This window comes from Macrobrachium rosenbergii, chromosome 47 (genome assembly GCF_040412425.1).
Source record: "Macrobrachium rosenbergii isolate ZJJX-2024 chromosome 47, ASM4041242v1, whole genome shotgun sequence".
Classification (NCBI taxonomy): domain Eukaryota; kingdom Metazoa; phylum Arthropoda; class Malacostraca; order Decapoda; family Palaemonidae; genus Macrobrachium; species Macrobrachium rosenbergii.
The window spans coordinates 32,881,398-32,907,396 of record NC_089787.1 but is presented as its reverse complement, the minus strand read 5'-3'; the positions used below and the strand labels follow the sequence as shown (position 1 = coordinate 32,907,396).

At 34.6% G+C, this 25,999-nt stretch overlaps 1 protein-coding gene across 1 annotated transcript in view; it reads left to right on the top strand.

The window, feature by feature from the left end:
* LOC136830967 (tachykinin-like peptides receptor 99D) overlaps positions 1-25,999 on the top strand; it is a 247,267-nt gene that overhangs the window by 165,432 nt on the left and 55,836 nt on the right. The window contains exon 3 of the mRNA XM_067090924.1: positions 22,528-22,629. Within this exon, the coding sequence (XP_066947025.1) occupies positions 22,528-22,629 (102 nt within the window). The remainder of the gene's footprint in view (positions 1-22,527; positions 22,630-25,999) is intronic.

Genomic DNA, 25,999 nt, shown 5'->3' with positions numbered 1-25,999 from the left:
AGCCTTTTCAAATAAGTGAGACATGTAGGTTTGAATTAGTTCAATTTTTTTATTGTGAGTTGTGCAACTGCTCTCTCTCTCTCTCTCTCTCTCTCTCTCTCTCTCTCTCTCTCTCTCTCTCTCTCTCTCTCTCTCTCTCTCTCCCCATCCATATCGTATTTCACGAATGAGGGAAAGCCTTTTCAAATATGTTGAGACATGTAGGTTTGAATTAGTTAAAATTTTTTTTTTTTTATTATGAATTGTGCTCTCTCTCTCTCTCTCTCTCTCTCTCTCTCTCTCTCTCTCTCTCTCTCTCTCTCTCTCTCTCTCCACCCATATCGTCTTCCACGAATGAGGGGAAAGGCTTCTGAAATATGTTGAGACATGTAGGTTTGAGCTAGTAAATTTTTTTTTATTATGAATTGTGAACAGGCTACCCATATTCTGTTCCATGAATGACGGGAAAGGCTTTCGAAATATGCTGAGACATGTAGGTTTGAACTAGTTAGGTTCTTTATTGTGAATTGTGCAGCTGTTCTGAAATTGAGATGGCTATCGTGGAAGAGTTTAGGAACCTCTAAGATCTTTCATTGAAATAAAGAGAAACAAAAGAGGAAAGAACGCTAATGTGCGTAGTTTAAGAAGAGAAAAAGTCTAAAATATGGGTGACTGGTATATAAACTGGTAGTAGGGGTTAAAATGGTGTGGGTTTTGAGTGTCCTGAGTAAATGAAAATGGGGAGAAATTTGCGGAGATGTTTTGGAAGAGAATGCAAATGAGGGGATGCTGTCTGGATGAAAGTGTTGTTCTTTTCATGTTAATATTTTTTAGTGTTGTTGGATATCGATGAAGTCATGTTTAAATACCACTGAAAATTTGAGAAAGATCGCGGAAAGGACTGTTCTGGAGACGACTGAAAAACAAGTAAAAAATGCGCCGAAGTTTCTTCGGCGCAATCGAGTTTTCTGTACACCGTATAATCAAGGCCACCGAAAATAGATCTATCTTTTGGTGGTGTCGGTATAATGCTGTATGAGCCGCGGCCCATGAAACTTTAACTACGAGCTGGTGGTGACCTGTCCTATATAGTTGCTAGATGCGCGATTATGACTAACTGTAACCTTAAATAAAATAAAAACTGCTGAGGCTAGAGGGCTGCAATTTGGCATGTTTGATGATTGGAGGGCGGATGATCAACATACCAATTTGCAGCCCTCCAGCTTCAGTAGTTTTTAAGATCAGTGGGCGGACGGACAGTAAAAGCCGGCACAATAGTTTTCTTGCACAGAAAACTAAAAAGCAAGATACAAAAGAAAAAAGGAAACCGTAGAATGGAAGGCACGTGGGCGCTACTTGTACAGTAGGATGACGCGTTATTGCACTGACTGTGTAATTGAATAACTATTGGTGTAGTGTGACTTGATGAGGGGAAGCTGTTAATAACGACTGCTTTCAGAAAGAGTCCTTATCGAGTTATATGTCATGAGAGAAATTTCATTTTAATTCATGCTGAGACACTCTCGGAAAGGAAATATTGTGTTAACGCCATGCTCCACGCTCTGAAACAATCAGGAGTGAATATTCTCGAAGTGAAATTAAATTTGCAACTTGGTAAATTTACCTCTGGATGGAATGAGGTAACGTAATAAGATTATGAAATCCAAATATTAAACACGTGTCTGAAACATCCCCGCAAAACTATATCGTTCTTGACAGCATCGTACAATGCAAATGTCTGTCTGGTTCATTTTGCAGTATGCGATTTACCTGCATTATGCAACTAAAGCGAGACTAAAGCACGCATCGCATGGATTCAACATTTCTTACGTAAAATCCATTACATGCAACTCACTCTAAGGTATTAGACGCATTAGTATTATATTAGTGCATATCCAGTGCATTAGCATTCGAGCAACGAAAAAGTCTATTCACCTGACGAGCAAATTTGCAAAGCTGGTTTGTCAGACTTGGCTATGAATATTTATCAGTCTAGTTAATTCATCCCATAACGCCGTCGCTCGTTAATTGATCATTATCACTTTCAGGTAAGTATTAACCACCATTATTACTGATGGAAATGTATGCAGAAGGAAATGATATTCAATTTCGATCCATGATAAATTAGAACCTGGAAGGCTGTAAAGAACATCATGCACATATTGTAAGGTTGCTTTTGTTTTGTGTCGTACTGAGAGAGAGAGAGAGAGAGAGAGAGAGAGAGAGAGAGAGAGAGAGAGAGAGAGAGAGAGCGGGTCACCTAATCTAAGACGAAAATTTATCCCAGTGGCCTCATTTGATACAACTGATGTAAAATAGATCTGAGTCACTTCATTTACCATCCTATCTTTAGAAATGAGAAAGAGAGAGAGAAAAAAAGAGCTAGCTCTCTCAGAAAAAGAAATTTTCCCACAGCAGGCGACGAAATTCTTCCTAGAGAAAGATTCATAATGACCTTTAATATAGCAACATTTACTGCCAGCATGATTATATATCAGAGACGCAGTTATCACACCAAGCCATAATAACATAAATCTTGAATTCCCTGCTGCCGCTGATACCAGTTCAAAGTTGGGTTAACTGGTGGGTGAGGTCCTAACCACGGACTTTGCTATTGTCAGACAGTATATATATATATATATATATATGTGTATATATATATATATGTGTGTGTGTGTGTGTGTGTGTGTGTGTGTGTGTGTGTGTGTGTCTACACTTTGTTGCTCCTTTAATAGAATGTGCACAGAAAGAAAACGAAAGGTGGTATTCACCACGCTCGTCGCTTTCTGGTCTTGTGACATCATAGGCTTGTACCTGTGGTGCATAGTGTTTACCTAATATTTTGCGTGGAAGGTGCAATGACTGTCTTGAAAATTATGCTGCAGTTCTATATTCAGTGTGTTTGCTTGTAATAGTTGGGCTGCTGAATGATATCAATAGCCATCTTGGATTGGCCGTATTTTGAATATAATGTTATCACTTCACGTTCGACGGGAATATGGCATGGTGTCATGATGATCTTGTTTAACTCAGCTTGGAAAAGATGTATTTGGCTTAATTTCTCTCTCTCTCTCTCTCTCTCTCTCTCTCTCTCTCTCTCTCTCTCTCTCTCTCTCTCTCTCTCTCTAAGATAAATTTGACTGATTTCTTTTACGTTACAAAGCAAGTTTAAGTTTCAGTCTCCGTAGCAAAGTACACCGTCCTAATGTACATGCATATAAACATTCGTACATCAAATGTATTCATATTTGTACAATCCAAAAATAAAGATATCCGGTTTTTAATCATTATATTCACATTTTTTGCATATCCTTCTTAAAAAGCGTTGTGCAGAATGAATGAAATATATACAATGGATTAGGCTAAAATATGCGTAGTTTCCTATAAACGAGCACCGTAGGTCATATTTTCTTCAGACATATCCCGTGTGAGAACGTTTCAGAGAAGAGTTTTGGGATTGTGGTGAAATCCGGGTTACCCCCGAGAGACTCGAAGCCTCTTTCCATATTTTTCTCCGGCCTGGATCTGCTGTAGATCCTCTCCGCCCCGATCAATTTCTCTCTCTCTCTCTCTCTCTCTCTCTCTCTCTCTCTCTCTCTCTCTCTCTCTCTCTCTCTCTGTCAGTGCGGGAAGCATTCTCATCCCTGTTGTTGTTTGTGTGTTGTAAGTAGAATTGTATTTTATGAAATCTTGCTCGTGAATTACGAGAGAATAGAAGGCTTATCTATCTAGGAGTACCGCATATTTATATCCACATCCCACCCACCTTATGATGCCTCCTATCATCTTCATCTTGATATACGCTGTAACCTCATTTTTAGCCTAAATTATGACAGTTATCAATTAAAAATGACAATAGAGGATTCTTGTTCTTTCTCACGGATTAATTGGTCGTAACATGATACGCTCATGCATGTAGAAATATTATTCCAATGCAGTTAATGTAACAGGCACTCTTTATAGTACCGATATGATGAAAACCCAAGACAAATCTTAGTTCTGTGAAGGGGCAGATATTCTGTTCGATACATGTTGCAGTCCAAGCACTGTCTAATAACCCACACGCTTTAGAAAGTGAAACCGTCCAACAGGTCAGACGTAATCAAGGCATTTGTAACTGGCATTAGCGTGCTGTTCTGTCTGGCAGTAATTATGAGCTAGCAAAGGCATGTTAACCTGTTTCGTGAGTTCCTGCTTTGGTGTCTGTTAGGGACTTAGTCATAATCAATTTGCTTTGTGAGAGAGAGAGAGAGAGAGAGAGAGAGAGAGAGAGAGAGAGAGAGAGAGGATACATCTCCCGATTATGCTTGTATATACATTACTGAACAAGGAAATCAACAGAATATCTTTCATATTATTTGAAAAATATCAAATGCATTATTAGACACTCACTACTTGATGCTTTTAGAAGACGGGAGACATTCAGGTCTGAACGCTCGCTGGGACAAGGTACAACAAAGCTATGTAAGTTCCTTATGACTTTGGTTAGAAGGAGATAAGAAAATAACAGTTAAGAGGGGCCATTATACGCTATTGCTCAAATAAAAAAATAAATGAAATGGATTATTAGTTATTACAGGATGATGCTCAGAAGAATTTTTTTTTTTTTACTAAAACCTGGAAAAATGCTCCCCCTTCTTATTTCAGTGAAATAGGAAATAAGGTAAAATAGCCCCTCATTGTTTATTCATGAATTTTTCAGAGCCGCCTCTGTCGGCATAATTGCCTTTTCTTAAAATATGAAAAACATTTTTTCATATAAATCCCGAAATTCAATAAGCATACGGTTAATTATTCAATGTCATTTAGGGGTCCATCAAATTTTGTGATACGTTCAGGATTTCAATTTATCAAATTGAGCGACACCCACTGAGTCTCGTAAATATCGTGGCCTCCTGTAGAACACCCTCGCAAGGTGCTCAGTTTCCTGTGACTTAAAATTAATACAAACTTTTTCACAATAGCACCAAAGTTTTTCAGCATCTCTCTCTCTCTCTCTCTCTCTCTCTCTCTCTCTCTCTCTCTCTCTCTCTCTCTCTCTCTCTATAGGGACTTTTCCCTAAATTTCGGTATGCCTCTGTTACCTAAGGATTAAATTGATACTTAGCTGTTAGTCGAACTTTGTTGGTCACAACAATAAACATGTGAGTGTTTATTTCTCGGTAGGAATATATATCAAAACGGGAGGATCTCGACAAAGTAATCTCATTTCATATAGATGAAACAATATATATATATAAAATTAATATGAATATTAATTTTATTTGTTGATAGGAGAAGGCATTTGAAAACTTCCACAGACTAATATTACGGAAGGTCTTGCATCAATATGGCATTCTCGTTATATATGTAAAGCTGATTAAAGTCATCCGTAAACGAGTGAATCTGTAGTTTATAATGGGGTGCTGCAAGGGGTTGCTTTTTCATTTTTACTGTTTCCCCTTCTAGGCTTTATAATAGAATAAGTGGTCTAAGACGGAATACAAGGCTTGGATTAGAGCAACGATAGAAACTCGACAGAACTGAAATATTCAGATGATGCTGTTTTAATCAATAAAATATCAGAAGGCTTACAAAATTTGTCAAACAGAATGCATCGTATAACTAGAGAAATTGACTCACAATAAATAATAAAAACAGAAGCAGTGAGGACACAATATGCACAAAGGGACAAAATTCAACATAAAATCATCTAGGTATATAAAACATCTTCTTGCTCCCATAACATTGCTGTTGAAAGGCGCTTTAGATTTATACCGTACTCTTTCTAGGGAGTGATGCTTAGCTGTAAGTAAAGCTCTCTCTGGTACTAGCAAGTTCTGAGTATCCCAAAGTTTGGTGAGCTGCAATAAAATTGTTTTTTGGATAGACTTTTTTTAATATCGACTTAGTGCAGAAAACTGGAACATTGCAAATAAAATATGAGTTTGAGAGTAAGGAAAAATGTGAACACTCCGATTCGAAGTATATGTTTATTACCTTGAAAATCAAATGATATCTGCAAGATATCTAAAAAAGTAAGATATACTTATGGTTATGGTAATACGTTATCATTAGATGAGTGTGCAACATGTAATTTTGTCTTAAAAAATAAAAAAGCTGTAAGAATATTCCGGGCATTTTTACCGAGGGGATTGGCTAAACAGTTTGCTGAATAACTATTATATTAAGCACAGTCGTCCGTAAGTATCTATAAATCACTTTAATCTCCAACGCTTTCAAGTGGAGAAGAGGGACCTTTTAATAAAGTTTAGAGCTGCAAAGTTTAGATTGTGGATCACACGTAACGATGAATGCTATGGAGACAATGCCACTAAAATGAGAAAAGGACATGAACATAAATTTTAGGTTTTTCTAAATGATGATAAATATTTGGTTTTTACGGTACAGTAGTAAATTTTATAAAATACTGCAGTTTACAAAAAGATAGCATCTGATAGTCAAAAACGCCAGTTTCATCTGATAATATTGCTTGCAGTCTTTCAGTAACAAAGTAAAATCTTTTAGTAGCACAACTGGCTGTAATCTGCAACATTAATATATTTAAAATATAAGCCAGTGGCGGAACCATGGCATTATCGGTGGTCTTGGTTATCAGCAAATTCTAATTTTCTTTTATGTCTGATTTTATTCATTTTTTGACCCAATGATTTAAAAAATGTTCCAGAGTGAAAATCTCCTTCTAGAATTATCTGCAGCACACTTCGATCTTCAAACCCTGTATATGAATGTAAGCAACAGTAATATAAAACATAAAATATAAACAAGTAAAAAATGCGCATAGTTTCTTCGGCGCTGTCGAGTTTTCCGTACAGCGCATAGTCAAGGCCACCGATAATAGATCTATTTTTAGGTGGTCTCGGTATAATGCTATATGAGCCGCGGCCCTTAAAACTCTCTGCCGGCTGTGGTGGGCTGTGTTGTTGCCTCACCAGAAGCACGATTATGGCTAACTTTAACCTGGAATAAAATAAAAACTACTGAGGCTAGAGGGCTGCAATTTGGTATGTTTGATGACTGGAGAGTGGATGATCAACATACCAATTTGCAGCCCTCTAGCTTCAGCAGTTTTTAAGATCTGAAGGTGTACAGAAAAAAGTGCGGACGGACAAAGCCATTTCAATAGTTTTCTTTTACAGAAAACTAAAACGAGTCAGTTCTAATGAAAAGTAAGTCAGAGAGTTTGGCCTGCAAGCGTAGGAAGCATGTCCTAAATACCATTTGCCCTTTAGGGAAGACCAGGGTACCTCCGGTTTCCTGGACACGTCAGGGAAAGAGACGCAACGGTTACACTGAAATAGACTGTAAATCGTTTAATTGGTCCAAAACTGGAGAGTCTGTTAGAGGTGCGTTCTATTATACCTTTGAAATCCTCTCATAGTCGTCGTTTTTCATTTTCACTCCTTTCGCCCCTTTCCTTCGTCTGAGATGAAAAAATCCAAACACTCTGCTATTCCGTTAGCGAGTTTATTGGTTTTTGATGGGCGAAGTAAACGTGAATGAGTTATTCCTCTTCAGTTTACGGCCGCGCTGTCAATCAAGTAATTGCTTTTGACCATAAGATTGGCATCGATGACGATGGTTGTTACGCCAGTTGCATAAATGAAGCAGTCCAGCGTTGACCGGCAGGGTACGATTTGGTCGATCACTGTTATTGCTTGTGGTAAAGCAAATGTGCACAGATGAATTTTTTATTGTTACTTGAACGTCTGAGGACAAAAAAATTGCACATTTGCTTATCAGTAGTTTATGATTGCAGATGTTAACGACCATTAAATTGTTATAACGAGTTGGTGTATGTCATTGTACACACACAATATATATATATATATATATATATATATATATATATATATATATATATATATATATATATATATATATATATATATATATATATATATATATATATATATACTGTATATATATTTATGTATATATATACATTGCGTGTTTGTACAATGACACTGACACTTACTTTTTCTCTCTTTATAGTAATCAAAAAGCTACAAGGAAATCACTGCCAATTCTATTTTTAGTACTGTGGGTAGTGGGTAGGGGATATGTTCGTGTGTGTATATATATATAAATATATATATAATATATATATATATGATATATATACACATATATATAAGCATTATATTTATGTATATATATATATATATATATATATATATATATATATATATATATATATATATATATACTATATATATATATATATATCTAACAATTACCCACAGAACTAAAAGTAGAATTGGCAGTGAATTTCATGTAGCTTTTTGAGTACTACAAGGAGAGAAAAAAATAAATTGCAAAGTCGAAAATTTGCAGTTGAGATGTCTTCTAACGATCTGAATGTAAGCTGATCATTCGTTAGTCTTTCCTTCATTGATCCATTTCGTCGGACTGTTCAACCTTCACTATTTTAAATTTTTCGCGGAATGATATTAATTTCACGATTCAGTCCTCCCGACAATTTCTCGGTTAATCTATTCTTCTGTCATTCACAATCAATCAGAGTATGATTGCTACAGACAAAAAAAAATTCTCATTGTGTTATTGCAATTAATTACAGTGAATTTCCCTCTTCCCAGTATTTGCTAAACAGACCGTTATAGAAATGCTGTCTAATTCAATCATTTATTTATTTTCGCGAGCTTTTATTTTTTTCATATATCAATGAATTGGTGTTTGAAAGGGCGAGAAAAATTGAAATATTTATTGTGCAGACTTTATGTCTCTAACTTTTGTATTTGAATGTCATGGGTATTTCATCGTTAGTTTTGATACAGTATCGACAATAGTGCTCTATTTTTATTGCATCTATTTTTTATTTAGAGATTTGCTTGCACTAGATTGTGCTACATAATCAATCAATCAATCATTTCCTGTGGCACCCACAGGGATGTATAGGGCCTCGATGAACTCACGCTACCACATTCTGTCCTGGGATAACTCCTCAAGATCTTCCCAACACTCGTCTCCTGCTTCCCGCCTCATTGTCCACAACCACGTTTCCTTTGGCCTACCTCTACCTCTTTTACCAAGGGCAACCCACCCCAGTATATCTCGTACTATTCCCTGTCTTCTGTACACATGGCCTAGCCATTTCCAGCGTGAGAACCCAACGTACTCATCGACCGGCTGCACTCCAGTTACTTCTCTAATTCTAAAATAACTAAAAAAGTTACTTTTGTCCGTGAAATTAGTTTCCTTATGAAACAGTAGAAAAGGCTAAAAAGTCATTATGCAAATCCTGTCCTTGTGGAGCATTATAAACTCTCCTAGCAAACTTCCCTACCTACCTATCAACTTCAAAGGAGAGCCTGCTCTGTGTTTATAATGTAAAGCTGATAATGTTACGACTTACTGTGTCTTCTCATCATGTCAAGATTTAAGCTCCCTGTAGACTCTCTCTCTCTCTCTCTCTCTCTCTCTCTCTCTCTCTCTCTCTCTCTCTCTCTCTCTCTCTCTCTCTCTAGTAGTCCTTCTTGTTCTCAAGATGAATATAACATCTTTTTAAAGGAATGTACAGCTTTTTATTGCAATAAATAGTGCTATGCTTAATTTCAGAAATACTCGTACATTGATAAGCAGCTTTACCTGTTTATAAACATTTAGGACCATCGGTACTGTGTCAGATAGCACTATTATGAATACAGAAAGAAGTAAACCCGAATTTTGATACTGTAATAAAGGTATATTGTAAATTCAGTAAATCTCCAACTATTTCCAAAGTTCGTCGACGCATATGTTGTAAATGGTGCTATTCGGTGTATTACAGACCAGGAAGAAGGCGAATTCTGGGGTTAATTAGGTAATGCATTTTATTAGACGTTGTGAATTACCTTAGGAGGGAAAATGCTCTTAAATTACTGGGAGCTTTCCTCATTTTAGGCAATACTTTTGTTTTTATTTACTGGTTATTATACATAATGGGATGATTACATCCCTTTACCCTTTACTGAGAATAGATAAAAGAGAATAGATAAAGTATTCTCCTTTATTAAATAAAATCTTATAGTATGCAATATGGCTGTGGTTCATATACATATATATATATATATATATATATATATATATATATATATATATATATATATATATATATATATATATATATATATATATATATATATATATATATATATATATATATATACTGTAAATACAGTATATGTGTATGTGCGTGTGCATGTATGTATGTATGTATATCTATCTATCTATCTATCTATATATATAATATATTATATATATGTATGTATATCTATCTATCTATATATATATATGTAGTATGTATGTATGTATATCTATCTATCTATCTATCTATCTATCTATCTATCTATATATATATATATATATATATATATATATATATATATATATATATATATAAATATAATGTGTGTGTTTTAACTTGAAAGGAATATTCACAATCTGTGATAAAATAGAGAATATTAATGCACAGTTGTACCTAAAGTACTTTTTATACGTGAATGGTGTGTTACGCTAGAAATGGTATATTTTGTTAGTAGCAGACACAGTAACAAATGTTACCCATGATAAATGCTATATTTCAACGTTACTGCACAGCACATGAAAAATGAAGGCACGGTATTCCTGACGGGTACGAATTCGAAAAATAAAGCCGAACCGTACTTGTAGCCTTGCCCTTGACATTTCAAGCTTCTTTTTTTTTTTTTTTTTATTTTTCTCACATTAGTTTTTCTATATTTCATTTTTCATTTTCGTTGCGTATATTTACTATTTTTTTATAATTTCCCGTCTTTCCCCCACAGGCTCTTTACGTACTGGCGTTTTCCATGTATTTTCTTGTTCTTACACTGCACGCGGAAAACAGCAACTAGAAAAAGTTAAATTTTCCGTACTAATTCAGTAGTCCGTTTCAAATCTTGGCATTTTGCTGTTGAGCATACATTTAGTAACTTTGCAAAAGCCATAGTTTAGATAGAAAATGATAAGTAATTCCTATATTCAATGCTTCTTTTACTTGACATCTTGTACCTCATTCTTTCGTGTTATCGCTTGGTTTATTAGTTGTATTTTTCTTGCTCGCATATGCCTTAATAATAACATGTCTGAATGAAGACTTTTGACTGTGACTAATTTATCAATTCAAAGTTCTTCGCCTTCGCGAGAAGGCGTCTATTGCAGCAATTTTTGAGTCAGCGACCTTTGCATGTCATAGACATCAATTTGTAATTTTGAAAAAATCAGACACCGTAAAGTTACGTATTAAATCATTACGATGATTTTGTCCTAAAATTGAAATTAATTTAACTTATAAAAATTCAGTTATGAATCAAAGAAGTCATCTATAATTTCATTATTCCCTTTTCATTCAGTATATTCACTTTAATATATAATTATTTCTGTTTGCATGTCTCTTCCTTGCTCTTAAGAGTCTGTCACCCGAGGTCAAACGATGCAGAAGACATACGTTTGTTGACCCGTGACGGCTGGTATAACTGGGACGCTAATTACGGCTTTTGTAGGTACGGCGATGGGGGCAATTACCTGGTCATCAGGGACATTTAATGTTTCTGAATACGGTTGTCCGCTGCAGGAACACACCACACAAAACTAATTAAGCCCTGCTAATTAAGGGGCATCGCCATCATGCTAAGATGTGAGAAACGAGTCCATGGCATCGCGACCTGCAGTTTGCAGGGGCGTTCTGGTGTCGAGGTCGTCAGGAATTGTGTTTACGTATGCAGAAAATGCGTAAGAAAATATTTGTTATTGTTATAATATAATAATAATAATAATAATAATAATGATGATGATAATGATTATTATTATTATTATTATTATTATTATTATTATTATTATTATTATTATTGGCCAAAATGCACCCTTATTAGGAAAACAATGCTGTAAGACTTAGCACCCCCCTTGGGGAAAGCCGCCCAGTACGAGAAAGAAATACCTACGTTTGGTGTTAACTGCAAAAGAGGAATAGATAAAAACAAATAACGAGTGATAAAAAAGAAAATGTAAGATAAAACTAAAAAGCTACGGAATCAGGCGTATGGGAGCTTGCTCAGGAAAAAAATTGTTTGCCCAAAGTTTGAACTTCTAAAGTTCTAGTAGTTCAGTCCGTGATTATGAAATTATGGTAACAGCTGGAACGGAAGTACTACTGTAGAAAGCTGGGGGAAATTCAAGTTAACCGACTTGGATTGATATCTATTTGAAAAAAATGGCATGGACTTAAACAAAATTTTTCTTTATCGTCTGTCACAATAATGCACGCAAAGAAACTAGCAACGAGAAGAGGCCAGTCAGAGGAGTAGAATTATTGGTTTAGATAAAATTTGAGGATGCGTTGGTCAGGTTTCTGCCAGGAAGTTTTGTAAGTTCTCTCTCTCTCTCTCTCTCTCTCTCTCTCTCTCTCTCTCTCTCTCTCTCTCTCTCTCTCTCTCACACACACACACACACACACACACACACACACACACACACACATATATATATATATATATATATATATATATATATATATATATATATATATATATATATATATATACACACACATCCACTATATCATTTGATGTCGAATTCACTATACCTAATGAATGATGTGGCTTAGTAGTTGTAAAATAAAAAGTCACTTGTGTATAAATAACAAAAATTCATATAACATAAATATATATATATATATATATATATATATATATATATACATGTAAAAACTATAAACTTTAGGAGCATATAGATGGAAGCAGTGCAGGAATTTATAGGATGTAGTCAGATAAATTTTTGGAAGCAAATTCTTCTTTTTCGTATTTTGCAAAAACAGCTCCGGTGAAGGCTGTGGATAATGAAGTTCAAAGGCTCAAATTGAAGTTGGTTTTAAAAATAGATTGAGATGTAAATATTATATGTCATGATTGTATGAATCACTTTTCGTTAGATTGTAATTATATTTGTTTCCAAAACAATCTACGGAAAAATATCATAAACTTCTTTTAATAAATGACCTCTGAATAGGAATCCCAATTATGAGAAAAAATTGAAATGTAATTTATGTTTCCATTATTAATGAATGGGTAGGTTATTTTTCATTATACACCACCAATAAGAGTTTGAGACAACTCCGTGGAATCCTTTCAAGCATAAAATGGAATTTAGAAAAAAAAGCATTATAAAACTTATAATGTTTGGTATGGTTTTTTGAGGTAGCGTCAGGAAAGGTATAATGAAGCATAATAATTTTGTGACGTCCATGTTAATTATACCATTTTTATGAAAGTGCAGTAGCCCTACTATATAGAGACCAACCCATAAAAGTTACATTTTCATATTCCATCAATACAGACAGGTTTTAAAACTCTTGTTTAAGAGTGCATGAACTATTTATATTAATGTGATATTCATGAAAGTGACCGTTTCACTTTATGGCATTTTTAATAAATAATTTCGTGGGGTTTCACAACTAAAAGGGCAAAAACACAGGTGTTTGAGTCTCCCACATTTTCCGTTATTTATCACGATGTATTTAATTATGAATTTTTTGTTTTATCTCTCAGGAGAAGCTGTTGCAAATGTCGGAGTCTTTTTCTTAGCGCTGTCAATTTTTTGTATGTTGAATGTTTTGTGTATGTCATAATTTTTTACTCTCTTTTTTCACTGCGAAAAGGGGAAAATATATGCTGGACGTCTTTATTCTATTTTGTTTATTTTTTCTTTACCTCTCATGTTACCGAGAAAATATTTGAGAAAAATAATTAAATACACCTCTTCGTTATTTTCTGCGTGGGCTAGATATTGTTATGCATGGTTTATCAAATGCACTTTCATGCAGGCAAACTTTTTAATGTTTTTTCTTTTTCTCAATTTTTGTAAGTATGAACTACAAAGGAATTGGAAGCACTTGCGTATTTGTCTCAATTATTCATTGGCAATTGTTTTCTGAGTCCTATTGAATAAGGGCCTAACCTTCAGAGAGGTTTGAGAGAAAATTTTTCCTAATGGGTTTGTCTCGTGTCAGTGTATAATATTTTCCATAAAAAAAATGTTTCATTCCATTCCCTGTAAAATTGGGGGACATTATTGTTAAAAGGGGAGCTATAATACTACTTTCATCCGCAATATATCATTGATTTCATTTTATTCTCAAATTTTTTTGTTACTTTACATTTATTCATTTATTGTCTATGTTCTTTCATTTCCACTCATATGGGATTTTTTTTTGTGGAGGATTGCTCAGCAAGTCTTGTCCTTTTAGGCGTATTTCGCATAAATTATCGTTCATTTTGAATAATAATAATAATAATAATAATAATAATAATAATAATAATAATAATAATAATAATAATAACAACAATATTTTGTTGAATAAAATCGCTGCACTTTGCGAATTGGTTTTATACTGAGTTTTCTCTATTCTTCTGTTCTTTTCCTGCACATCAGTATAAGTCAATAATTGGCCAATGTTCATATTTTGATGGATGAAGCAGCGTATTTCTTACAGCAGAAATTCTTCATTTAAACCACTACAGCAGGTAACTGAAGCCTGGAAAAAGAAAAAATTAGACATACCACCGAAAATACCATCAAGAAAATCTACGTGTGTACATCCCAAGTTTCAGTTACCTGCAGTTGAGGTTTAAATAAAGAATTTCTGCTGTAAGAAATACGCTGTTTTATCCATCGAAATATGAACATTGGATAATTGTTGACTAATATTGATGTGCAGGAAAAGCGAATTATTAGAAGTATTGAAAAAACTCAGTATAAAATTAATTCGCAAAATGCAGCCATTTTATTCATCAAAACTTGCCTCAAAGAGGGTCTTCATCCTTCGCAATATAATAATAATAATAATAATAATAATAATAATAATAATAATAATAATAATAATAATAATTATTATTATTATTATAATAAAGAAGTAAAAAATGCGGATTTTCTTTACAGCCTATAATCAAATCAACCGAAAATAGATCTATCTTTCGGTGGTCTCGGTATAATGCTGTATGAGCCGCGGCCCTTGAAAATTTCAGCCATGGTCCGGTGGTGGCCTGTCCTATAGCGTTGCCAGACGCACGATTATGGATAACTTTAACTTTAAATAGAATCAAAACTACTGAGACTAGAGGGCAGCAATTTGGTATGTTTGACGATTGGAGGGTGGATGATCAACATACCAATTTACAGCCCTCTAGCCTCAGTAGCTTTTAAGATCTGAGGGCGGACAGAAAAAGTGCGGACGGACAGACAAAGCCACCGCAATAGTTTTCTTTTACAGAAAGCTAAAAATCAACTTTTGGTGTCGGCAGCCATCGTAAGTTGTATTGTCTAATATTCCACGTGAGTGAGAATGACATTTAAATGAAAACCTTGCCAGTCATTCTAACAGTTTGTTCTCGTATGAGTAGATTTATGCCACGTGTCATATACAAGCCCCGTTGACGAAAGGAATGGAGGACTTGTGAGCTTTATGTCTCAGATTTCATTGCATATGTATACATGCACTAAATTTGCTTATGCTTATTGTATCAGATGTATATATGATTAGTTTGCAAATGATACATACAATATATTTGTCGTATATATATATTTATATATATATATATATATATATATATATATATATATATATATATATATATATTATATTTATGTATGTATGTATGTGTACACATAAGCGTTCTTACTATTAAAAGAAAATTTCTTTTAAACCAGGAAACATCAAAGAACAACAAGAAAAACTATTACCTGGTTCGGATTCTTGCGAATCGCCCAAAGGTAAAATGTCCATGCAAAACATACACGGATGCAGTTTTACCTATTCAGTAGATTTTTATGTTTCTTCTGTACAAAAAAAAGGAGTTTATAAGCATGAAAACATTGTAGACTTCGGCGCAGAAGAAATGCAATAAGGAATGTTATAGTGTACAAGTTGGAATGCTATAAAGGTGGTGTTATGACTTACGAGATTTTAATAATAAATGTGAATTTATCTAAGATTATTTCGATGGGAGAGGAGATGCTCAGTGTAAAAGTTGGTCTTACGCTTAGGGGAGGGGACCATGCCTTGCGCGTTGTGCCCCTCTCGACCTAAGCAGTGAGCTAGGCATTTGGGAATATTTGCGGCCATTATTAAAAATGCATGTGGTTGGCAGACTCATCCCAAAAGACCGGCGGGCTAACACCTGGGGCCACCTCCTCTAAGGGGGGAAAAGGCGTATTATATATATACACATATATTTATATATATGTATATATATACACACACACACACACACACATATATATATATATATATATATATATCTATATATGTATGTATGTGTGTATATGTGCTGTAGGTGTGTGCGTGTGTGAAATAGGTACACAACATTACGTTGGAAGTTGCTCGTTAAGCTTATCATTTCATATATTTATAAAAAACAGAATACTTGACATTCCAATTTCTGGTCAGTATTGCTTTTATTCGAAAACTGATAAGGCTCCAGCGAACGATTTGTCACTAATGTCAACGTAATTCTCTGCATGTTATGTTTTTATGATGATGCAATCGAGAAGCAGGAAATATGTTGCAAGCACTGACGACCAGAAATAACCGAAACATATAGGTTTACATTTATTTATGTGCATTGAAGCGATTTCATCACAGTTTCAAAGAAATAGAGTGTAATTATACTTGCAGTATGTAGCAAACATGTCTGGTTCAGTAATAATTTTAGATGATTTCATTTGACACAATCGTAATATTAAATTTGATGTAGTTTTTGCTTTTTTTACGATATTCTCATTGGGAATCAGTTTTGTTTATGAGATCAGAATTGACGTATAGATGTCATATACACTGCACGATGCAACGTTGGTATATCTTGTTGAAATATTGCATGCCTGACATGCTCATTTTAAGGATATTCAGTTCATTTCCATCTTGAACACATTTTTTAACACGGAAATACTTGCTCAAAAGTATAAGAGTTACTAAGAGTAGTTGTTGTCTCGTAATTTCCCTTGCTTGTTAATTTTTCTAAATGTGTTGTCTCTAGCTCACAAGGTATTTTAAGTACAGTATACTAATAGCGTCTTTACCTAAGACCCAGCGTTGAAATGTCAAAGATTCCGTGTCCAGTCTGCTGTTTAGATTCAGGTTTTCTAGTTCTTGAATATTGTGAGGAAAAAATAAAGTATATACTTTATCTTCGAACCCAGGATTTTACACCTAGAATTTTAATATTGATGATGTTTAGCTTTCAATGGCAGTTAATAATTTTGCACGTCGAACTCAGGTAATTTTTAATCACATTTTTTTTTATCTAGTCGACCCTACTTGATATTATATATGCATTAAAAAACCATTTACTTTTGTCAGTAGTCAACCTATCATTCGTTTTTTAAAGTTGTGGAATAGTTATTAATTATTCACGTGTATATGTTTTTAGGAAAGAGAAAAACAATTAATATTCATTTAAATTAATTATTATTTGCTGACATAGCATGTCTTAGTCTTGTACAATAATCTCAGGAAATAATTCAGTTTTCTTTCGTGAAATAACTTTAGATTTTCGGACAGTTATTACAAATTTACAAACCTTGAAATCTCAGTATTGCCTATCAGGTCTGTGGCATGGACTTTTCAGATGATTTTGTTGAACGAAGTAGATTCATGTTTATAAAGAATGTTACACGTGTACTCTTTACTCATGATTAACCGAGCAATGTGAAACCAGGTAACCTGACGGTGATTATCTCGAGATTGATTATTTATCATGCTTTCATATTGCAAGCAAATGCTCATCAGAAACTGTGTTGAGAACCATCACCCAAGTCAGAAACTGTTGAGAACTTCGACATTAAGCAGAGACTGTGCTGAGAACTGTCACATAAGTGAGAAACTGTTGAGAACATTGACAAAGCAGAAACTGGGTTGAAAACTGCAAAATCATGAAATCTGAAGCTGTCCTGAAAACTGTGAAGATGTTTCAGCCTTATATTAATGTGGCACCGAGATTATTGAAGGAATAAAATTTTCCAAGTATTCGAAAGCTAAATTATCACACATAATTCACATACAAGATAGCATTAGGTCTTATAAGAGGCTGATGTGCACCTTTGTTGAATGCTTGCAATGGATAAAACTGCATTCTTGCATTTCCATCCCATTTAGTGTGACCTTTGTAACTTAATAGTTTCCGTTTTCTAGGAGGTGATAAGTGAAATGAAGATGGAACTGAAAGACTTTCTAAGTCAACCAGTCACAGTAAAGTGAATTATTCAGAAGTAAAAGAAGAATAAAAATGAATATATTTCTCTACCCTGGAATAAAAATTTAGCGCAAACAGATCTGGTAGCAATTTACATATGCTTCATATATATGGTAAATCCTGCAATTGTTTCATTGTAATTTGATATAACAGAACTTGATACTGAATAACAGAAAAAAAAAAATTCAACCTTACGATTCTTGGAAAGTCAGTAATTAATATTTCTTCTATTTCAAAATGTCTCATCCTTTTTCATAACATACAATATAGATATGAAGTGAAATAAGAATATAGTGAGAAGAATCAGCGGGTCATTCTGCGGTGACGGCAGAAAATCATTGTTTGTTTTAAGCGGTCTTTCCGTCAGGTCTGAGTCGATGTAAGAAATTCAAGTAACCTGTCACTGGGCGCAGTGGGGCTAGAAAGAGGAAGAGGAAGGAGACCGCCTTCCGTGAAAAGCTGTTGCTATTCTTTTTCCAGATGTATATACTCCCAGGTGTTCCTTTTGGACGGCCAATTTTCTGGGGGTAAATCCACATGGCCTTTTCTTCTTCTGGAGAGAGAGAGGAGAGAGAGAGAGAGAGAGAGAGAGAGAGAGAGAGAGAGAGAGAAAACGAACGGATTATTGCATTATCTGGGAAGCCTCAGAAACAATTCCTGAAATACTAGTTTCGTTAATAGATTAATTTATTTATTTGAAAACGCACCAACACACACACACACACACACATATATATATATATATATATATATATATATATATATATATATATATATATATATATATATATATATATATATATATATATATATATATATATATATATATATATATATATATATATATATATATATATATATATATATATATTCAAGAAACACCCTTGATTAGGTTTCCGATTCAATTGACAGTTATGTAAAAGGGTATCAAATGTTCCTTTTTGTTAAGAAAGAGGTGGTGAAAAAGATTTCGGGAACTGTTGGGCCATAAGTTTTCAAGTAGCCTTGGAAGCGTGAATGTTTATGTAAGTTTATAGATAGCATATTGATGCTTGTGGAGAATATAATAACAGCAGTTCGGCTACGTTTTATTGAAGGAATTTTACTTGTGACTGAAATATTTTATCGTGCGACACTGCAACTTGAGTTTTATTATATCGAATATTTTTTCTACTATTCCTGGAATAAAAGCAATATGTCAGATGTGAATTAAAAGTATGCGAACATGCAAACAAGAGTATATATAATGTATCCGTTGCATTTGTAATTTTAATTTGATAGCTGTAGAAATATCGCAAGTTATGGAGAAAATAGAGAAGAATAATCCTTGCAACTTCAGAAGTTCATTCTAAGATGCAATGCATTTCTACCCTAATACAGTTCAACTTGTATTTTAATATTTTACTTACATTTGTATTTGTTTATTAATTTGTTAATTTATCTGTTTTTCTCATAACTGATTTCTTTCTGTGTTTCCCATTACCTTCTGTTACTCCTTTCGAATGAACACCATATTCTTTGGAAGCTTGAATTTCATGTCAGTGGCCCCTGTGGGCTTGTTCCATGTGAATAGGGTTCCTCTTCAGAATAATAATAATAATAATAATAATAATAATAATAATAATAATATTATTATTATTATTATTATTATTATTCCACTATTAACTGAAAATGTTAAACGGAACTTATTTAGCAGTGAATGAGTCTCCAAATACACTCTGAAAAAGTGCTCTGTGAACAGTAATGTTAGTGAGAATGTAGCAGTGAATATAAATTGTACATGTTAAGTCATGAAAATAAACGTCAAAATAGATGGCAAAATGAGTAAAAAAGGCTAGTAAAAACCAAGTGAAACGAGATAAGCCGCGGAGAATGAATTAGAATGCTGGAAAGCGACGATGTACCAAGTTAATTTTTACTTGGAAGTAATTTGATACCGTATGAACTAGAAACGGTCAAATGTAGTTTATCGTCAGCGTGGTCGTGGATACGCGTTGTCATACTTAACTGGAGTCTAGGTTTCGATTATTTTTGACGTTAGAGATACAAACGACGAGGATAATTCATACCATTAACATAAGTATCCAAGTACTCTGCGGCATCTGCATTTTGTTTCATGACTAATACGATACGATTAACTTAGTTACCGAAATACTCAAAGTCGTTTAAGTTTTCTCTCACAAACGTTTGGAAGCTTTCGTTTCCTTCAAATACACCTCAATGATAAACGTAATATGTGAAATTATTGCAAAGTCTTAGATTCATAAGATTATGATGTCATCGATTTTTTTTTTTTTAATCCTTTTGAACCTAAGGAACATTTTCACAAATTTGCGTCAAAATTTGAACCAAAGGCGTAACCTTCTGTATTGAGCTAAATATGAAGTGTGTGGGGGAGAAGTAATTGTTGATATCGTTTGTAAAATAAGGGTCTTAGAGGCCAGGAAGTTCGTGAGAATGAACAAGACAGTTTTGAAGGAAGGATAGGGAAGTTGGTACGTACGACGTGCTGCTGATTAGGTATATACGGGTTTTTAGGTGCGTAAGAACCATTGCCGAACTTAAGCATAAATCATACTATGGCATTTCATTCTTAATTAAGGCTACAGATAATCATTCCTCTTTATAATCTGATCACATGCGATCTCCTTTGAGACAGTTCTAAGTCGAAAGGGTGAGGAAATATAAATGTTTATACCCGACCCAAAACGAACATAAATAAACTGTTGATGATGGCATAAATAAACTGTTGACGATGGCATAAATAAACTGTTGATGATTGATGGCATAAGTAAACTGTTGATGATGGCATAAATAAACTGTTGAAGATGGCATAAATAAACTGTTGATGATTGATGGCATAAATAAACTGTAGATGATTGATGGCATAAATAAACTGTTGATGATTGATGGCATCAATAAACTGTTGATGATGGCATAAATAAACTGTTGATGATTGATGGCATAAATAAACTGTTGATGATTGATGGCATAAATAAACTGTTGATTATGGCATAAATAAAGTGTTGATGATTGATGGCATAAATAAACTGTTGATGATTGATGGCATAAATAAACTGTTGATGATTGATGGCATAAGTAAACTGCTGATGACGGCATAAATAAACTGTTGATTATGGCATAAACATTCAAGCAATAAAAAAAATCCAATAAGAAGACACCCTGCGTCTGTATTCATTTCGCATGGAAAAAAAAAAAGAAACCAAAAGAAGATTAATCAGCAAAATGGACCAGAAGGTCTCATCATCCATTTCCCTGAGAAGGCTCACGAGGTACTCTCTCTCTCTCTCTCTCTCTCTCTCTCTCTCTCTCTCTCTCTCTCTCTCTCTCTCTCTCTCTCTCTCTCTCTCCTTTTAAATGGAAAAAGCCATATCGCCTAGCGCAGGCTCCCCTTCTTTTGATACTTATTCCCATATCATTTCGACAGGCAGTAAGTTTGTGGGTGTCTGTGGCAGAGAGAGAGAGAGAGAGAGAGAGAGAGAGAGAGAGAGAGAGAGAGAGAGAGAGGGAGAGGGAGAGAGAGTGAGAGAGAAAGGGTAAGAGAAAATAAATCCTCCGAAAGTTGCTGGTCTCGTCGATGCAAACGGACTTCCAAATTACTGAAAAGTTTGATGTATTTGTTTTCTTTAAAGAGCATCAGGAATTATTTATTATTTCAAGAGGGTTTTCCCTCCATAGAACCAAGCGCGCAAGGAATTCCTTTGCAATATGGGGTGAAAGGAAAGGAAAAAGAAAAAATATCCATGGAGGTGGTTTGTAAGCGTTCCTCGCGGGACCACGGATCGGTTGAAGAAAATCCGCTTAAGATCTCCTAGGAAATTATTCTCTCTCTCTCTCTCTCTCTCTCTCTCTCTCTCTCTCTCTCTCTCTCTCTCATTATGATGCACATTCGTAAATGTGTGTGGACATGTTTGTCTGAAAATTTATGCACAGACTGTAGGTATTTATAATTTAATATATATATGTATATATTGTGTGTATATTAGGTATATATATATACACATATGTAGGTATTTATGATTTATATATATATATGTATATTGTGTGCATATATAAACACACACGCACACACACACAAACATAGATTTGCTTATACTAAGGTATGTACATGTCAATTTATGTATCTAAGTTTTTAAATCAAGGCAAACTTTGTTATTATTATTATTATTATTATTATTATTATTATTATTATTATTATTATTATTATTATTATTAGATGGTGAATGTTGGCCCTCCAATGCTAATTTCATTTCAATTCCATTTCCAGCGACTGGCCTTTCGGAAGCGTGTACTGTACCATCAGCAACTTCATGGCAAACGTTACTATCGCCGCTAGTGTATTCACTTTGATGGCTATATCTTTCGATAGGTAAGTTTCTCTCAGTGGCAAGTGTTTGAGCGGTGCAGTTTTGTATTTCTGTGTACAAAGTAATAGAATTAGATTAAGAGACATGAACATTTAACGGATAAAGGTAAAAGGGTATATTATAAGAAATCGAATATTCCCCCCTGGAAATTCGGGACCAGGGTGCATTATTACATGGGAATCCGAACATGCGTATTAGATGTTCGGTAAATGCTACCACTGCTACTTCTGCTACTTATGCTTCTTCTACTGCAGGATATCCTGCAGCTCTTATTACTGCTACTACGCCATCCTAATAATAACAGTCTCTAGTATGGACGTTTCTGTTACTGTTGCACTCAGCGGCAGAGAAATTCATCGACAAAATTAGCTACCAAAATAGCATCGGTAAAATTGTAACATCCCTGTCGGAGGTTATAACATGTTAGGATGTAGCGGCGATGACGTTAAAAAAGATATTAATTTCTCGGGTATCCGTAAAACTTTAGGTGTTGAGAATACCGACTCATTTTAGGTGATATTTAACAGCTATGAGAGCTCATTCTTTCACACCATTGGTGTATGAATACCGAAAGATATGCCTCAGGATATTAGATTTCCTTTTGCCTTGCAAGTTAGATGTGTTTGAAGTTTTCCCTTGCGTTAGTTATTGTGTGGTATTGACGGTTTTTTAGTTTAGAGTAAAAGATAACTGTTGTGCCGGCTTTTTCTGTCCGTCCGCACTTTTTCTATCCGCCCTCAGATCTTAAACACTACTGAGGCTAGAGGGCTGCAAATTGGTATGTTCATCAACCACCCTCCAGTCATCAAACATACCAAATTGCAGCCCTGTAGCCCCAGTAGTTTTTATTCTATTTAAGGTTAAACTTAACCATAATCGTGCGTCTAGCAACGATAAAGGACAGGCCACCACCGGGCCGTGGTTAAAGTTTCATGGGCCTCGGCTTATACATCATTATACCGAGACCACCGAAAGACAGATCTATTTTCGATGGCCTTGATCATGCGATGTATAGAAAACACGATTGCGCCGAAGAAACTTCGGCGCATTTTTTTACTTGTTTTTATTTCTTTTTCTTTCCTTGTAGTGCCAAGCTGTGGAATCCTATTCCTATTTCTGTTTTTTGGGCCATGGTTGGAAAAAGGCATTAGGTTACCCGTCCCATTGTGGGGGGAGACACGAGACTGTCAGGCCATTAGATTATGGAATGAGGTTTTTCTGACAGTTTCAGTAACTTCCTAAGCTAGTTTTTACTAACTTTTACATTTTTCCCAGGGAGTTATTTTATTTTCCTTTAGAATTTTAATTTTATTCGACTTGCTGGTACATTTTTTTTCTTTAGCTCATGTGGGTTCCAACTTTAACTTTTTTAACTGTAAAAAAAATTCTTAATTGACTTTGTGAGAGATACCTAACTTTATATATTGAACGAATTATTACTTCCTGTTATCAGTGTCGGACTTGGTTATTAATGACATTATATTTCTTTGAATCGTCTTCTGTTTCTGTCGAGAGTTTTTTGAAAAGTTACCCCTAATTTTCACAATTAAGAATTTTTTTCACAGTTAAAAGGTTAAAATTGGAGCCCACGTGAGCTAAAGAAAAAATGTACCAGCAAGTCGAATAAAAATTAAAATTCTAAGTTTATAAAATAGGGCTATAAGCCTTGGCTGGTGCTTTGCTTTTCATGGGCAAATTTTATTTCAGATCCTGTCTCGAAATTGTTCTATATTTAAATGGTTCCAATATAGAAAACCTTTGTGAAGAGTTATATCCTGGTATGAGCTCTTTAATTATGGCCCCCTTTGATGAAATAAAATGCCTTGAGCAACTAATAACTTCCCAGAAGTCTGGTGAAAAAAGGTTTTTGAAAAGGATGAGAGTGTGTGACGGTCTCTCGGGGGTTTATCGAAGCATTGTTGTGCAATCCCGTAAGTGACAGGCAATTTCAAGTCTTACCTTTATACTCTTGGGTGAGCTGCTTGTTAGCAGATTTTTATTGCTGTTGGCTATTAAACGGAGTTAACTTAATTGTGCTGTGAAGGATGCCACGCAATGCTCTCGTTCTTGCTAATTGACGACGCTGCCCTATACACTAATAGCCCTGAGGTTATTCTTGCAAGATCTTTGCTGAAATGTCTGCCGTATTTTGTAATTCATGAACGTTTCATACAGACACACACACATACACACCCACACACACACACACACACACATATATATATATATATATATATATATATGTATGTATACAGTATATACACATACAGACACACATACAAATATATGAATTTTTGTCACATGCCTGGACATTTTTCATATCCACAGATATTAAGCCACAAATTTGATTTAATGTCCAATTCACAATATTTCTGGAATAACTTACGCTTATACTGTAATTCCCTTTGGGTGTAAGTTGTTCCTTTGGCATAGCGAAATGGATATTAAACAGAATTGGGGCTTAAATTAGATTAACATATTTAAATATATATATATACGTATATTTAAATTAAGGCTTTATGTCTCATTGTGTCATATTGTCTGTGAGAATTCCTTCCATCAGTACGCAGGTAAATTCCTTTAATCACTGCATTAAAAGAATAGGTTTTTTCCTATTAATGATCGTAATAAACTACAACAGTTTTCATTCAGAACTCACAACCACAATTTACGCTGATCTCAGGCTAAGGCTGAAATAATTTTGAACGCTAACATGGCGTTTTAAAACTTGTAATTATTGTAATTATTCGATACGTGTGACCATTTTAGTTTTTTGCGTGGAAATCATATGATTATTTTCCAAAGGAAAATCTTATCTGTAAAGATACCTTAAACATCAGTCGTTTAACAGGGCATAATTAAGGGCTGAGGCCAGAGTTCATTTCTGGTGAATAAAGAAATACGTACGTAGAGGGTATCATTATTATATATAAATGGGGAAAGGAAAAGGGAGAGATCTATTGATGCGTGTTAAGAATAACATTCGCCACGTGATTACTTTGGTCCGGTTCTGTTTCCATAGCAAGGAATTCTGCCCTAAAATGGAAGACTGCAGTATGTGCAAAAATACAACAGTGAGAAAAATGGTAGATACTGCAGTTTTCCCTTGCCTTACTACTGATTTTGCAGATGCTGCAAATGGGACCCCCTAAATAGCGTGTTTAGTGTTTCACGAGCCCAATAGGTGGCATAACTCAATTTCGAAAATTTTGCAGATACTGCAGTTTTCCATTTTAGGGCAGAATTGCTGGAAGAAGGGAGGAGAAGAAGAAGAATGCTAAAAGAAACAACTAAAAGATATGGAGAAAGTGGAAAAGAACAAAAATACCCCTCTCCACATTTGCTCCCCCTACCCGCGTATTTTTCCATTCA